We start from the raw sequence: 16,305 nt of genomic DNA on the forward strand, positions 1-16,305 counted from the left end.
AAACCTATGTACAATACAGAGTGTGCAGTATGGCAGCAGCATAGTTGGCAGTTGACAACATGGTATTCTAATATCAAAAATGAAAATAAAAAACTGCATATTGAAAAGTCATGTTATCTTTTAATTCTTGTATGTGTAACAACATTTATTGACACTTGCTCTATTGTCAATGTACATAAAGGGTTGCAAATAGCCCTGCAATACATCCTATCTTCATAAATGTATTTATGTGTTTAGTTTGCCCACAATGTTGTATTGCATCAGTTTGGTGTACCTATTAAACTATCAAGTGAATGCATATTGTTAACCTTGGCAAAGTAGCCTAGAAGTCATAACAATCACTCACCAAATCACAGCCGAAGCATGGCACTTTGCATACATGTCGCCATGTAAGTGTTGAGGGAAGAGTTGAATTTCCCTAAATAAATACATTTCATCCCTTTTCACTAACAAAATAAAAAAATAGTAATGCATAGAAATAAAACACAATTCCAAAGTGTTTTACAGTAAAAACAAGCAATAAAAGTAATGAATCAAGACAATGACTCCAAAATAAATAATCGAAGAACACCAAAAGCAAATACCACCAAGATAAAAGTGATCAGAATGACCAGAAGAAATATATAAGCATTAAAGTGAGCTTTGGATTTGAATATAGGAGAAACTGTATTTTACAAGCAGCCTTCATTCTTCTTTCTCTGGGGATCAATAATAATGTTACAGTATCATAAACGTTTCACACAATACTTGTTCAAATCTGAGCCAGACCATTAAGCCAGCTTTTACTTAATACATCTAAAATTACCTATTAAATATACTTTTGTTGAACTGATGTTACTCCAGGACCATAAACAGTTGATACAGTTTTTTTTGTTTTTAATTTCAGTTAATCCATTGTAACTATTTTTTTTTTTTTAATCTTTTCTGCTGTTTCTTCAGCTGACAAACATCGCACATATGACCTTAGCAGGAAATGCATCATGTTTTTGTGGTCACGGTGTGGGAGAAACACTTGCTTTTGACGTGATGACCGTGGTCACCGGTGAGCTGCAAATCCTCCAGCGCGACAGCTGATCCGAGCGGAGTCACCTCGGATCACCCAGCAGCAGCGCAGCGGCCTCCATTTTAACTTCGACACCGAGCCATACCTCACGTGTCCTGGGCTGTCTCTCTCACATGACCCGAGTGTTTGTTCCCGTGATCAGCACTTCCATCTCCGTCTGTGACACCGAATATCACTTTTTATTGTAACCCTGATGGATATGCTTGAACAGAGTCTGGACACCGCAAGGTAACCGAGAGTCGCCCAAAATGGCTAACTGAGACAAGCTAGCTACAACATGCTATTTCGAATAGCTAGTTTATGACGCTAACCAAGGCCTGACCTAAAAACTGTTGTCAAAACGATTTCGGTCTAAAGACTGTGCTTAAGTTAGGAAGAGAAATAGAAGACAGATACTTGAGTAGTTGTATCCAAGACCAATGTCCAGTTGTGAAATACATGATCATAATTAGCTTATAACAGTGGAACAGCTAAGTTAGCTTCAGCTAGCTATTTTAACACACAACTGTGTTGTCAGCCACTGTAGGTAACCTGAGGACAGTAGCGATGTTGTGTTTTACTTTGCCATTGTGCTGTTCCTTGACTGTACGAGTTTGCTATCAGCAAAGACAAACTTTAGGGCCACTCATTTATTTATTTTAACACTAATACACCAGAAGGCTAGTTGGTTGCGTGTGTTTTTAAGTACTTGTCCGTGCATCTGGTTTGCAGCCAAGAAAAGCAAGAAGAAGAAGTTGTCCAGGCATCTGAAGGTAAGAATTTTATGCACGAAGCTGTCATGTAAAACATCTGGCGCCTGCACAGAAGTGCTAGCCAAAAGCATACTGCGGTTGGTTACAACACAAGTATAACCTGCCTCATTTGGTGAATAAGAGGTGTAACTAAATAGTATTTTATTATCTTGGTAAACATACGGTTGTAATATCATATTCTGCTGCTGAACTCAGGGCCTAGTCGCTGTCTTTATGAGTTTTCCTTCTTTTCCATTCTCACAACTGGTTTTTCTGTCCTCTTTCCTCCTTGGGAGACGGAACAGGAGAAGAGCAGACGGCTGTGACAATAGCCAGTGTTCAGCAGGCTGCAGCGTTCGGTGACCATAATATACAATATCAATTCCGCACTGAGGCTGGGCAGGTAAGTAACTAATGATGATGGAGTTGTGATGCCACTTGCGATTGTTTTTCTTTTTTTTTTACAGCCCATTTCAGAAAGTCGCTAAATGTCCTCAAGTGCATATGGGCCTAGCGTTTAAGGGTAACACTGCTTCTGTTCAGTGCTCAAAACACAAAACAGTACTCTCCAGAATTACTTTAGATGTCAGGTTGAATGAATGTCCAAGGGGTGTTTGTGCAGAGACATAATGAGCAACTGACAGTGTGTCACATATTGATAAATGTGGCTAAAAGGATTTGGTCACATGCATAGTGCAGCGTGACAGTGGGAGATAATATGATTGTCAGTAAACAACATTTTGCGTGTCATGTATGTATTCATTACTTAGAGTACTTGTTGTGATTCAGGCTGTGTCTTAGTGAATGTTTTGGTGTAAGTGCTGTCGCCTCACAGTGAGAAAAACCTGAGTTCCTCTCACAGACAGTCTTGTCTATGTATGGTTGCGTTTTCCTGTCACACTATTGTGTGTTTTTGCCGGATGCGTTGACTCCCTCCCATGTTCCAAAGACAAGTCAGGAGGATAGCAAGCTTTAAATTGCCTGAAGGTATGAATGTGTGCTTTTCTTTTTCTAGTCCCATGATTGACTGGCAACCTTTGTTATTAGTGTGTCCTTGCTGTCCACTAACGTGGTATTCACTCGAATGATGGTCAGTGATGGACAATGGGGACAGTAATGCAAAAAATTGGAAAAGTGGAAAAAGTAGTGTGACATTCAGTTTGGTTTATCCCTATATTGATGATTTACACTGAAGGGAATTAAGTCAGTGATCCATGTGGCTCATTTGGTGTAAACAGTGCTAGTGTGAGGGATCATGTGATTCCAGTCTGGTCTAGGATTGGCATGGGGCTGCTGTCACATGTCAGTCAGGAGGAGAGTCACATGGTGGAAGGATACAAATACTGATTCTTGGAACAAACAAGCTAATTTTCTTGACTTGTTTTTAAAATTGAATCAGGCACATTCTGATGCATAAGCATATTGTGTGGGATGGTGAGAGCAATACGCTACTGAGGTTAGAACTATACTGTCAGATACTCAGCTGAACTGAAGCCGCAGAAATGATAAACAAAGCTACAAGTCAGGTAAGGTTGTTCTGATTTGTGCCTGGTTTACCTACCATAGGGACCAAAGAAAATTACATAAAACAACAGTTGGCTGCTCCGTTTGTTTTTCCTCTCATTCTCTCTTTAACCTGTGTCTCATCTCACCCTGCAGGTGACATATCGAGTTGTTCAGGTGACTGACCAGCACCTTGAGGGAAGAGACGATGGGGGTGGAGCAGTGAGTGTTGTCTCAACAGCTGCTTTCACTGGGGCTCCTCAGGCTGTTGCTCAGGTACCTCAATCTCCCCCTTTTTATTGATTGCAGAGAATTCACAGGTAGTATGGACTGTTCCGAAAGAGTGACTGCATTCTTAATCCATGTCTTAAAGGATAAGGCTTCTGCGTTATTATTTACAACAATCTCCCTGAGAAGACTAAAACCAACAATGAATTTATCTTACTAACAAGTATTGTTTGTGCAGGCACAGTCTGGTGTCACTCATTCCTTACAACTCCAGTGTTTATACTACTGCAAATATGTGAAAGAGATGTACAGTTTTGATTAAATTTTGATTGTTTTAATATTGCAAGTGTAGTTAATTCCTCTACTCGTCAAACTAGCAAAGTGGTATAACCAGTGAAGCATGTGCCTTCATCTGCCTGAAGCAGAGCGACTGAGAGAGACTAAAGATGCTGTTGCAGAGTTATTTTTAAATAAACTGCAATGGCAGTGTTCATTGCACAACAGTTACAGCCAGATTTAGAACATGTTTTAGTCAAAAACTTGGAAGAACAGAATAAATTTGTTTTCATTTGTAGTGTACTGGTGGCTTCACCGACCTTGTTGTTATCTCTGCTAACAAGATCACTGCTACTTCTTTTTCCTCCTTTTATCCCAGCTGTCAAACTCCACTGTGTCTTGCTTGGGGGTCTAGAGGGGATACCGGAATTGAGTCTGACAGAGACTGAGGTGTGTGTTTACCTGCTGTGACTGCTCCATTGCTACTCGTTCAAGCTCTCCTCTGTCTCTCTCTTATCTGTCACAGGCTGTGATCCAAAACCCTTTTAGTAATGGAGGAAGCCCAGCAGGAGAGACGGTGGGAGGAGAGACGCGCTTCGCTTACTTCCCCGCAACTGCGGTGAGCGATGGGACTGTGTCTGTGCAGGCCACCACGGACCCCACACTCACACAGGCAGGGGGTGAGTCAGTTCTCACACTTAATTTGGGTTGATGCTCACCACAGTGTTACAGGGCTAATTTAGCCATTATTTTCAGTGACAAACTGAACAACAGCCCATTTTTCAGTAGCTGTAAATGAACCATGGTCCCCACATCTTTGGCTGATGTGAAAGAAAGTAGAATTTTACAGAGCGCGGCAGACTGTAAATTATGTTGCTCTTTTTCCTGAAAACTGTGATTTAAACATGATTCGTGAGACAGTTGGACACAGAATGTCCCCCAACAGTTCATCAGCATTTTAACAACTTTTTATTTAAGGGTATTTAGATGCTGCTTATTATTGTTTTGAATAATTAAAGATTTTGTGTTGTACACAGCAGCAGATTTTGTTCAGTATCAGATTCCTTGCTCAGCAATAGGGTCATAAACAAACGTTATATTTAAAATGTGCTTCCTCTAACAGTTTGTAAATGACACAAGTCAAATATTATCTGAAATGATATTAGTTATGCTTGTCATACTTACTGTTTGCCTCATGTCACATGTCCACCCACTCCATTTCTCTCCCTCTTTGCTGCCATATGTTGTCGTCTCGATGGGCTAACTGTCTTTGCAGTTTTATGGTGGTGATCCAGAAGAGGTCAGTCAGGATATCGCTGGCTGTGAGGTTGCTGTCCCCTGCTTCTTATGAGGGTGGTCAGAGCATGGTTGACCTGGAGAAACAGATGTACACTTTTGGCTCTGCTTTACAAAACCTCCAGATCTAGCGGACACAGATGGCTGGCATTTGAATGGTGGATTTTCAGTATTTTTTGATGGTTTTAGAGGAGGCAATCGCTGCAGGCCTCTCCAGATTTTAAGAGGGAGAAGGTAGTGCTTGGAGAAGGGTTTTGGAAGGAACTCGTAATTCATCACCCAGCGTTTCTGCTGCCGTCTGTTCTTTTTGCCACCCTGTTGGCCTGGACGTGAGGTCTGAAAAGGAATGAAAGTGGGATCCAACAGAATAATAATGTGCTTATATGAGATATACACTGAATAAAGCAGAGCTGGCCACAAAACAAGCATAGCTTATAATATGTAAGAAACAGTGTATTAGCCACAAACTATCTCATGACATGCAAGCACTTCATAGCAATTAACCATGTACCGTTCCTGTTAGTTAGTATTTGCCTTTTATAAATTTTAGCAAGATGAACCAGGCTTGAAAACCAACAACGTATTTCCCAGCTAAACATTAAAGTTAAAACATACTCCAGTAAGACAAATGGACAGGCGTGATCAGGGTCATACAAGGTTTTTACATTTCCCCGAAACATTAGGTTTTTTTGGTAAGTTCCCCCTTTAGCAAGTTTTTTTTAATGTATTCCATCCATTACTGATTACTGACTTAGCTTGTCACGCTGACACAGCACATCCACACACTCTTCCTGTCTCTCTAGCTGAGCTTTGCGTGTCTACTTTAATCACATGACACACACCCACAGAAGTCTGACATCCTTAAGGCCATATCAAAGGACTCACCTCTATAATAACTTGTATGATACACTCTAGGTGCATCAGCAGGAATCCACAAAAGCAGCTGTTTTTGGGGAATTTAGTTTTTGCTGTAGGAGGTATAGCACTTGATGTGTGTTGAGCTTTTTAAAAGATAAAGAAATGCATTTTTTTTGTTTTGTTGTGTTTTTCTCTTTTGGGTGTTGGGAGTGGCAGCCTGGTGAGACCTCAGAAAGGGAAGAAGACCATGAGGTTTGTTTGCTGTGGGCAACAGTTAAAGCCTTGCAGCAGGAAGTGGGCTGCTGTCTTTCTCTTCTGTGAGCTTTGAGCAGTTTAAGTAGATATGACATACTGGCTGAGGAGTGCACTGTAGGGTGTAGGGGGAGAGTGCAAGCTGCCATCTCCTATGAGGCTAGGCATAGTGGAGGATCGTGCACGCGGCTTTGGCAATGAACCGCATTCTGGCAAGACTCAACCCTGGGCTGGGAAAGGCTTGACCTTTCTACTTTATTGTATGGTACTTTTGACCAAAAAATTGCCAATTGTTTTTAAAGGTGCAATTAGACAAGAAGTCAAGAACAAAGGAAAAAAAATGGAGCGAACAAAAGAGTTGCTGCTTGTGCACAGGATTCCCTTATCATAAATGATTATTTGTAAAGGGGTAAACTAGAGAGCGTTTGAACTGGAAATGCAATTTTTATGCCAAGATTTTGCAGTGATATCTTTTAATCTAATCATCATTTTTGGGCTGATATATTCTGTCTTTGAAATAGCAGTAAATTATGTTGCTGAATTTTTGTGTCTGGCCAGGCCAGGTTGGCCATCTGGCTGACCTGCAGGAGCAAGATGAAGTGTTTGTGTCCTACAGGCCTTGTATCAATTCTGCAGCTGATGGCGTTTGAATCCCTTAGTGTGAAGTATGTGCGTTTTTCTCTCAAAAGTAAGGTTTTAGGTTTTGTTTTGAAGACCAGAGTTGTTATGCCATCTACATGTCTACATGTTGTGTGCCCATGTGGATTTGTTTTTTTTTTTTTTTTTTTCGTTTTTCTTTTTTTCCCCACTCTTTTGCGGTTAGATATTTTATTGGTGCAACAAGACTAAGTCTTTCAGGTCATGCAGCCTTTTCATCTTTTTCATCATCGCTAACTAATTACTCCCATGCCCTCCACAGCCACAGGTCAATTTTACGTGATGATGACTCCACCTGATGTCATTCAGACAGGCACGCCACGAACCATTGCCCCACGCACACAGCCCTACCCTGCGTAAGTATCATCTCTTTGAGGCTTTAACCATTAATTGCAACAATAACACACATTTGCCAGGGAGCCATGCGGCTTCGTTCAGTCCCCACCCATCAGAGCCTGAGAAACACAACATTTAAATGAACAGTAGTACTTACTGAGTGAACAAAGCACACAGAATTCACACAAATCTAAATGCTAATGCAGCAGGAGGCTGGGGAAGTGGAGGGAGTTAAATTGCTGAGATATGGGTAGGGATGTAATTTTAGCAGTGCAAAGAGAAAGCGCATCCAAAACTGTTTATATGGACCATCTAGTTGTTTGAGATATATCACAGTTTCATATGATTGGCATTTTATGGACATGCGACTGTAGAACAGCTCCCATGCCTGTCCCAGCTACAGTTAGGCTGAATATATGCAACGTGAAGTGCCACTGTAGTTGTTGTTCTTTTACTCCAGACTGTGTTTCTCTCCAGGGAGTCTTCCCCGTCTCTCCTCTGAGTTTGCCGTGAAGGCTGATATTTATATCAGTCTGTATCAAGGATCTTCATTTTAGCATACCCTGGTTGGCCTGTTTTCTCCTTCTCCTCCAAAATCTTCTTATGTTGTTTATCTCTAAAACTCACAACATGCATCATTATAATCATACATCAAAGAGGAATCCATCTCAGACTCTCTCCAACTGTTAACCACATGCTGGTGATTGCTGTTATTAAGATAATCAGTAGGCTCACCTGAGCAGAGACACACTGAGTTGTCATTTTAATTGCATGAAACCAGCCTAGTCCTGGCCTACTATGGATACTGTTCAGATAAGGAATTCCAGCATGGTTTATTTTATTTTTCAAACTGTGCTTTTTGTACCAAAAACCAACTTGCACACGAGTCGTAGTGCTGAGGGATGCAAGATTCTTAAATGTCGTGTAACTGTGTTTTTTCCTCAATTGGTAAAAGCCGAAAACACATGACCCATTATCAAATTGAGTTAGCACTAACCTAAGTGAATATTCTTCCATTTTCTGCCAAGCTTATACTTAATCTTTAGCTTGCGAAACTGTAGGGAGCATATAAATTTCCATTTACCCCCTCATTATGGTAATTATTTAAAGAAAACACACACAGGAGAAACACCACACTCTTACCAGTCTCTGCCTGTCCTTTATTGTTTGTCACTTGTGTGTGTATGTACAGTTTAGGGTTTTACAGCAAGGGTATTCACTACTTTTGTGCTTCTGTGATTTTGAAGAACTTCAGATTTCTTAGAGATTTAAGCTCCTTTGTTGTGGGCAGCATAATGGGGAGTTCTAGATGCGCCTTAAAATTGGCAGCAGCTCTGCCCGTTTCTGATGTTACTTGATGTTCACAGCTTACAACAAACTGCTTTCCAGTCAAAAGTGAAGAACAAGCTTTGTTGCAGTGTGTGTCTGCGTTGCTCTGTGTTGAAATACAAAGTGAACTGTTTTTTTTTCATCTCTAAAAATGCCTATCTTCAGAATGTTTGTTTCTATTTATTTCCTCTCACATGAATAATTCATGATTTTTGACAAAAGCCTCTTGAGTTATATTTAAGTGTAAACTAATGAACAGTGACATTATCGTTGACATGTGAGTAAAATGAATGAAAACTTCCCACCCTATCTGCCGTCCGCAGAGATGAAAACGAGCTGCTGCAACATGAAGGTTTAAACTGGTGAGGACAGTTTCCACATTTCTCCCACACTCTTTTTTTTCTTTTTTTTTTTAAACAGCAAATGAACTAATCAAATTAGATCACAAGAAGAGAGAAGAGGCACACAAACCTCTGCCCACCTCTCCTCTCTGGCCCTCCCTTCCCATAAGTCCCTGGTGATTCTCCCTGTTCTTGATGTGTGAGACACAGATGTAGCGTTTCTTCAGTGCTGACCCCGATCCATTGTTGTTAGTTGTGCTTGTGGCAAACGTCTTTTTCCATTAGGACTTCGAAATTAGGTCATTGTTCTCCATCTGGAAACAAATGGCTCGCTCCACACTTTTATTTTAGTATCATTTTCAAAGTGTCCTCTATTGTAGTTTTTTGAGTTGTCTCCTCATTTGGCCTAGTTTGGAATAATGTAGTGGTTTAACTAGTTGGACAATATTTAGGGTTTGTAAAACTTGTGTATTTTGTTCATATGACAGGAATGTTGGGACAAATCAAGTCCATGAAAACTCTGTGTTGTCAGTTTCAGCATATCTCTTCTACACAATTGTTAGTACATAATCAGTTAATTATCACTAAGGCTTATCTTTGTTTATATCATCCACTGAGAGAATCACAAGCCCAAGCTGCAGTCCCTTGTATCACCAAATAAACTTTGCTGGCTCATTGTCCAGGCCCTGGCTTGATGTAATACTGTAGCCTAGTAATAGGGGAGGGCAGAAGGAGTGACAATTGCATTGCTCTTTGAAGGATCAATATAAAACGTACAAACTTATTCCTCTAATACATCCATACTTCAAATTACATGGATAAAGTGCTTCAGCTGTGGGACTGTGCTCTGCTAATTTTCTGGATTTCTTTGGCAAAAAACTCTCAAGAGCACTTATTTGAGGTGTACCTCTATAAGTTGTGAAGGTAGGGGAAAAAAAACGTTCCTCTAGGCCTGTACGTTTAGTTATTCATACAGTCATCCACATTTTTTTTTACGCTCTGCCTAGAGTACTGTTGGGCTGAATCCATTATACAGCTGAAATCCCATTAAGATGTCTTGAGATACAAGAGAGACTGCAGTTTGGCTTGACTGACTATCTCAAATAAAGATATCAGCAGTCGAGTTGTGAAGATGGGTCACAAATTCACCGCTGTAGAATAAAGACGCATTGTAGAGGGGCAGGCGAGGAGCAAGAATGACATTATAGGACGTTTATTAACGTCATGCAACGAGTAAGCAGAAATGCATCCAATATACAACAGTGACAGTTTCTCAGAACAAGATTTCCTTTGGCAAAGAAATGATTTCTGTGCACTCTTTCTGTTCTTTTGCATGGTCGAGCATGATTGGTGAGCTAAGTATTGTCTGTTCTATTAATGAGACAGAGTCGGGGTTGAGATATACAGAGGGCCACCCATATGATTATATGTGAGTGTGTTATTGGCCTGTTCATGCCGTGGTGGGTGGTTGGATAAGTCTCCCTGTCACGTATCGGGGACTTAATTAACAGAATACCTAAGGGAAGACGCAGAGACAAGAGACAGTTGTGTCATTAGCGGTACGCCCAGACTCCAATAGACAGCATCTGGTTTTCTACAGTGCTGTAATTTTATAGCATAATAAAGCAATGTGCTCCCTCCGGGCCACACCTGGGAAGAGGACAGCCAGCCAGAATAAGAAGGTTGGGTGGGTCTCAGTATTCCAGTCAAAACAGCCCAAGACTTAATATGCAGCCTCATATGGCTGTGACTATTTCAGTATTTGTACCAAAGGTACTACACAACTTCAGAGGCTCCTTTTAAATAGCACATTGGTAGCGGCAAGGGATGTGATTACAAAAGCCTTGAATATAGAGATAACATTGAAGAACACGTTTTAATAGGCACAAGATTAGGTGAATTTGGGGGATTGTATTGGATTTGTGCCTGATTGTATAGTAGGCGGAGATGGGAGATATTGTAGCGTATGAAAAGTGTTTTATTTCTTGCCTGTCTGCAGGAAAATGGATGGACCGCGGACACCAAGAGATGAAAGGAGAAGAGCGCAGCATAATGAAGGTGGGTAATTAGCTATGATTGTGGCTTTTGATTTCATCAGACAGTGCAGTGTGGTCCCTAAATAGAACATTTTTTTGTTGAAAGAAATTCACCAAGCCCTGTCAAAATATTCTATTAAGAGTAGATAACAACATATATTTTAGGACTGGCCACTAGAGGTTAGTGTTTAGCTGTCAAAGTCAGCCAATGCCTACAACTACTGAAATGATAAGATCCTGGAAATGAAAGCAAGCGGAAATTACCTCTGATCTCTCAATCTAAGAATGTATTAAATCAGGAACTGCTGCTTATATTTATACATTTTTTAAAAATTCTGTTCCTGTTCCTATTTTCTAACATTCCATCAGTTGAGAGGCGGCGAAGAGACAAGATCAACAACTGGATTGTAACCCTTTCCAAGATCATCCCCGACTGCAGTATGGACAGCACCAAGACTGGAGCGGTAAGCAGTCTTTTACTTGACTCTTCACCGCTGCTACCCTTTTACTGATATTTAAAAAAAAAATTTCCCTCTCAACTGACAAAATCTTTGTACTCTTAGAGCAAAGGAGGCATCCTGTCCAAAGCTTGTGACTACATCCGTGAGCTGAGGCAAAGCAACCAGCGACTGCAGGAGAGTCTGAAGGAAGTGGAGAGGATACAAGTGGACAATGAGTTGTGTAGGCAGCAGGTATGAATATCAGTCTTTGCTGTAGCTTGCAAATGTGGCATCAAGTGAAGTTTCCATGGCTTCAATAATGGGTAAAGAAGGTCTATGAATGATAATGTCAAAATCTTCCTTTGAGGTGGTTGGGTGTAGCCGATAAATAAACATGTACATAAGAAAGCAGCCATAGTGGGCCGCATATGTGGCTGTGAAGATTGCCGCTGCATTGAATAGATTAGTTTGCTTTGGAGTGCACTGCAGCATCCTTTCACTTAAGTCTTAGAAACCATGAAATCCACCTAGCCCCATATGCATCTTCATTTCTCCAAAAACAAACCCTCTGAGGCATCAGTCTGTATAGTTGATCATCACAGCCTGACAAAGAGGATCAAAGAGTTTGCGCTCATATAATGAGAGGTGTTACCTGAAATCAGTGCTTTGAGAGACTGTGGGAATAATATACACAGGGGTTGTATGAGAACTAACTGCATGCTAATGCACTCAAAGTATTGTGAGATCCTGGAGCTCTGAGGCTGCCACATCTCCCCATTGAATCCCAGGCCTGCAAGGCACTAGGCAATATATTCTTATTCTGATGCTCAAAGCTCAATATCCTTTCCTCAGTCCCTCAGTTGGGAGGCAGTGAATTCAGAATTCACCCAAGGGAAATGTAGTGGAGAGATGACATACCTCATCAAGATGTGATAATCCAGTTGGTTGTGGACAGGAGTGTCTCTGAAAAGGGCTGCACACACACTACTCTTTAATCCCAGGGACTGCATAGCCCTGTGTGTACATTACACACAGGCAGCACTCAGTCTTCAAACGAAAAAAGTTTGGTTTGTAAACTTGGAGCTATATTTAGCTGTCATGGGGATGAAGGTGTTGATAATGAGATTTTTTTTTTTGTTCTTAAGATTGAAGAGCTGAAGAATGAGAATGCTTTGCTCCGAGCGCAACTCCAGCAGCACGGCATCGAGATGGTTGGAGAGACACCACCGCAGTGAAGGAGAGACGAGCAGAACAGGGACGAGCACCACCACTCAGACACATAACCAACACGGTGGAAGAGGCGGCGAGATGATGAGGAAAACAAGGACTTGTGTGAAGAATCACTTTCTTTTTAGTGAATGCATCCTTCCCGGGGTTCCCAGGTCACGAACCCTTTACTGGCCAACTGTGGCTGTACTTGACTTCCAATCATATTGAGATAACTACCCGTTACAACTCAGTAGAAATGTGCTCCAAGAAAAGATGTCCACTCACCACCATCAGAGTGCTTTACTAGCACTAGCTATGAAAGAGAACCTCTGCTGAACTCCTCCCTTGTTTTGTATTTATGTAGCCTCAGTCATGGACTATGATGTTTGTCATTTAATTTTGTTCCCTCTCCGTGCATTTTTCTCCCCAATTATTAATTTTGACTTAGTTCATGCTTTTATTCCGTTTGTGTTTTTGAGTTGTGTATTAATATGTTGTTTTTAGCTGCTTTAATTTATTAGTCCGCTTGCTGACAGAAGCCTTGATGGAGACCAGTTACACTGACGCTCATGCACCCCAGAGAAGCAGGATGATGTTTTTTTTTCCCTCCACTTAAAATTCAAAGTATGCAAAACATTATGATTCTGCAGATGGATATAATGTGACACACATAGTTTACCTAAACCCAAAGACACACAAGGAGCTGTGCTGGCCTTTGCTTTTGGGCTGATTTATGTAAATATGTCTTCTCATGTTTTAATACAGATGTTACAGAATGTTAGAGCAGATTATCTCTGGGAGTAAACAATCAATAACTCATTAACTTCATGCTGGCCCTTTGTCATAATAATCACCACGAAGTGTGTGCAATCTTGAAGCTTGATTTGGAAAAAAAAATAGTGATATACTTGAATTGTTGGGCATTTGCTTAACTAGAACTAGAATTCAAAAAGTCAACAAAATCACGTATGTAAAGATCCGAAGGTTTAAATGTTTTTCAGCTACCAGTGGAAACGTACAGTTGTGGAACAGGCAGGCGATTGGCAAACCCAAGGCCCTGGATTGTGGACTGGAGCAGAGTGCAGTTCAAATTCCAACTTTTGCCAAACTATATATAGGCGCTGTGGGTTTTATTTTCATCTTTTGTTCATGTGTGATTTACTGGTGTCTCAGTACGTGTAAGAATAATCCCCACATGTTTCATTTCAAGCTGTTTGCTCTATTTTGGTATTGCAACGCTTCAAATGGAGCTCAACGCACAAGGGTGGGAGAGGCACCCTGGAGAGCGGTACTCAAAGACTCTCTGCTCACTATGGATGAGGAGTATACAGAAATTCTATGCTGAGCACAACTCGTTCTTCATGAAGAGATGGAATAGTTAGAAAGTGGGAAACTTGGAAGCGATCTCACATAATTCTCCACCCAATCAGGCAAACAATAAGTAAACTGTAATTGGCTGTACAAACAGCAAAAGCCAATATTAACATTGTTGATGATTTTGTGAATGAATATACATGATGCATTTTTGTTCCGCTTTGGGCGATGTGACTGAAAGTGGAAGAGAGATATCACGCTTCGGAGCCACTTATTAGAGCACGATTGCTTCTCCCAGTATCAACAGCTCAGGATGCAGCAAAGCAAAACCAACACTCAGACCCCTGGCAAAATCAGGCAGACTTATCACATTTTAATATCTCTTACCTCTGACTCTGTAAGTTAACAGCTTGTGCTTTGGAAGTGCTGTTCTGCTACTACTGCTAGATTCAAACCTGATGCAGATAGTGCAAGTGTCTGATCTATCAAACGAGGCTCCTAGCCAAAGTTGAACGATAGATGTTTTGCAGTAGAATTTTTTTACACCTCAGAGACAGGAGAGCAGAAAATGTGAAGACATGAATAATGCTTTGAAAGACGGATGTTCACAAATGAAAGGTCATTCGTGACTAATTCTTTTTTTCTCTCGTTTCTTTTTTGAAATGGCAAAAGAAAGAAAAAAGACTCATTTTCTCTCTGTAGCAGCCTCACTGTTCTCAGGTTAGATCGTAAGACATTTTTTCTAAGTAAAATGGTGGAAAATAAAACTTTCACTAGCTAATAACTTTGATGGATTTTGGTTGTGGCTCATTGTCCTTCCGCCAGTCTTGGACATAAAAAAAAAATCAATACTTTATTACTTCTGTCAAGTTGGTTTTCAGTCCCTCATGTTTTTCCATCTGTTAGCAGGATATCTCAAAATCTTGGGCTTCAATGTTATGATTTACATTAAAAACTCAGCAAACCTGCATCATCAGGACTGTTTATAGTCAGAGTTGAATTGAAATAATACTAAATTCAAATTAGTGAAAAGATCACAAACTATTAAGTCTCATGAAATAACCTCAAATTTTCTAGCTTTGGCAGAAAAGTTTGTGTTTATTATGGCCCTTTGTGTACAAAGTAAAAAAACGGGAACATTTTCAGTGCCTTTAAGATGAGCCTTAAGGCACCTAGAATTTCTGATAGGTGACATTATCTGCCATAACTAGTGTCACTGCCACCAAGATAAGATGGGATGCGTACACATCTACTCTGAGGGACACTGAACATTTTGATGGGGTTTTCACCTTTAGGTATCCCTACAGCATCATTCTGAACTGAAATGGCCTCAAATCTTCTTTGAAAATGGGCTCAGTTCAGCCTCATACAAATTTCTAATTTTCCTACACGATAGGTATTTTCTAAAAAAATACCTAAACCGTGATTCACCATGATTCACTATATAATTTAGTTCAGATCTGGAGGCAAACGTTTAAAAAATTTAGAGGATCATGTGTCCTTGGAGGAAATATGCAACCACTGCATGCACTCCAGTTCATAAAATCAATTGATCAACACACAGGGTAAAAGTGAAACCAGTAAGTAGTTAGAACACATGGGGGGGCACCTTGGGTTAGACAGATCAATGGTGGATAAAAGGTGCATCTAAGTCCTCAGTGAGACCGAGTTTGACACTGCAGGCCTGAGGCATTTAAACATCTTTCTGCTGTTCTTAGGGAAAAAGCAGCCATGATTTGGATAATCTTTTAACTCCAGACTGGGCTGCTGTACATGTCCAAGCTGTAAGACTATTTATAACTTAAAGGCTCATTATTCATCAGTATTCATCAGGTTGACACCATGTGTTAAATTTTCCTCGGTTTTGTCTTGCCACCTTCCTCCAGTATCTCCATGCTTGTCAGCTGCCATTCAAAGACACAACAGGCAGGCAGGCAGACAGGCAGGCAGGCGTCTGTGTGTCCCTGTCTCTGTTTGAAGTGGCTGATCTCTGATCCCACGTTCCTCTCTGATTGGGACATACGTACTCTCTGTCAGTCTGTCTGCCTCTTTCACCCCAAACCTGTAAAAGCTCTCTGAAAAGAAGCATGCAGAGTTGAAATGCACTTCTCTTTTTTTCCTTTTTCATCCCACCTCCACACATTCCCATACACACACATGCATCTGTCATGACATCGCACACATTCAAGTATGTCCTCCATCTAAGTATGTCTCCCAATATCGTACGTAACTCTACACCTGTACACTGAGTTGATAATTAGCTCGGCTTTATATCAGTATCTTGTCTATGAACATTTTGTCTATTTGCCTAGTAGTAAAATGTACTGATCTGCATTGTAATGTGGATCATCAAACATAAAAATACTGTCAAGGTCCCTGTCACTCTAATTTTATTAAATCATCATTACTGATGAAAAAAAAAGAAGAAATGGGTTT

General features: G+C 40.6%; 1 protein-coding gene across 3 annotated transcripts; it reads left to right on the plus strand.

Annotated features, from left to right (window-relative positions):
- The first annotated feature begins 1,040 nt into the window (after nucleotides 1-1,040).
- Nucleotides 1,041-13,383, plus strand: LOC121185722 (upstream stimulatory factor 2). Of its 3 annotated transcripts, none has more exons than XM_041044091.1 (11): nucleotides 1,042-1,291; nucleotides 1,775-1,815; nucleotides 2,088-2,197; nucleotides 3,454-3,573; nucleotides 4,328-4,481; nucleotides 7,127-7,220; nucleotides 8,853-8,891; nucleotides 10,870-10,928; nucleotides 11,276-11,370; nucleotides 11,470-11,598; nucleotides 12,492-13,383. In XM_041044091.1, exons 1-11 carry the CDS (start codon nucleotides 1,257-1,259, stop codon nucleotides 12,579-12,581), a joined length of 966 nt encoding a protein of 321 aa, XP_040900025.1. In that variant the 5' UTR covers nucleotides 1,042-1,256; the 3' UTR covers nucleotides 12,582-13,383. The 3 variants fall into 3 exon arrangements, with proteins under 3 accessions (XP_040900027.1, XP_040900025.1, XP_040900026.1); XM_041044092.1 differs by having other exon boundaries at nucleotides 1,044-1,291; nucleotides 2,091-2,197; XM_041044093.1 differs by lacking the exon at nucleotides 8,853-8,891 and having other exon boundaries at nucleotides 1,041-1,291.
- Nucleotides 13,384-16,305: the final 2,922 nt, after the last annotated feature.

This window comes from Toxotes jaculatrix, chromosome 8 (assembly GCF_017976425.1).
Source record: "Toxotes jaculatrix isolate fToxJac2 chromosome 8, fToxJac2.pri, whole genome shotgun sequence".
NCBI lineage: Eukaryota > Metazoa > Chordata > Actinopteri > Toxotidae > Toxotes > Toxotes jaculatrix.

What these genes read in the sequence shown, in the direction of transcription:
- LOC121185722 (XM_041044091.1), top strand. Translation starts at nt 1,257, where the DNA reads ATGGATATGCTTGAACAGAGTCTGGACACCGCAAG. An exon ending in CAGAGTCTGGACACCGCAAG is followed by an intron (nt 1,292 to 1,774) that starts GTAACCGAGAGT and finishes TCTGGTTTGCAG; the next exon opens with CCAAGAAAAGCAAGAAGAAG. An exon ending in AAGAGCGCAGCATAATGAAG is followed by an intron (nt 10,929 to 11,275) that starts GTGGGTAATTAG and finishes ACATTCCATCAG; the next exon opens with TTGAGAGGCGGCGAAGAGAC.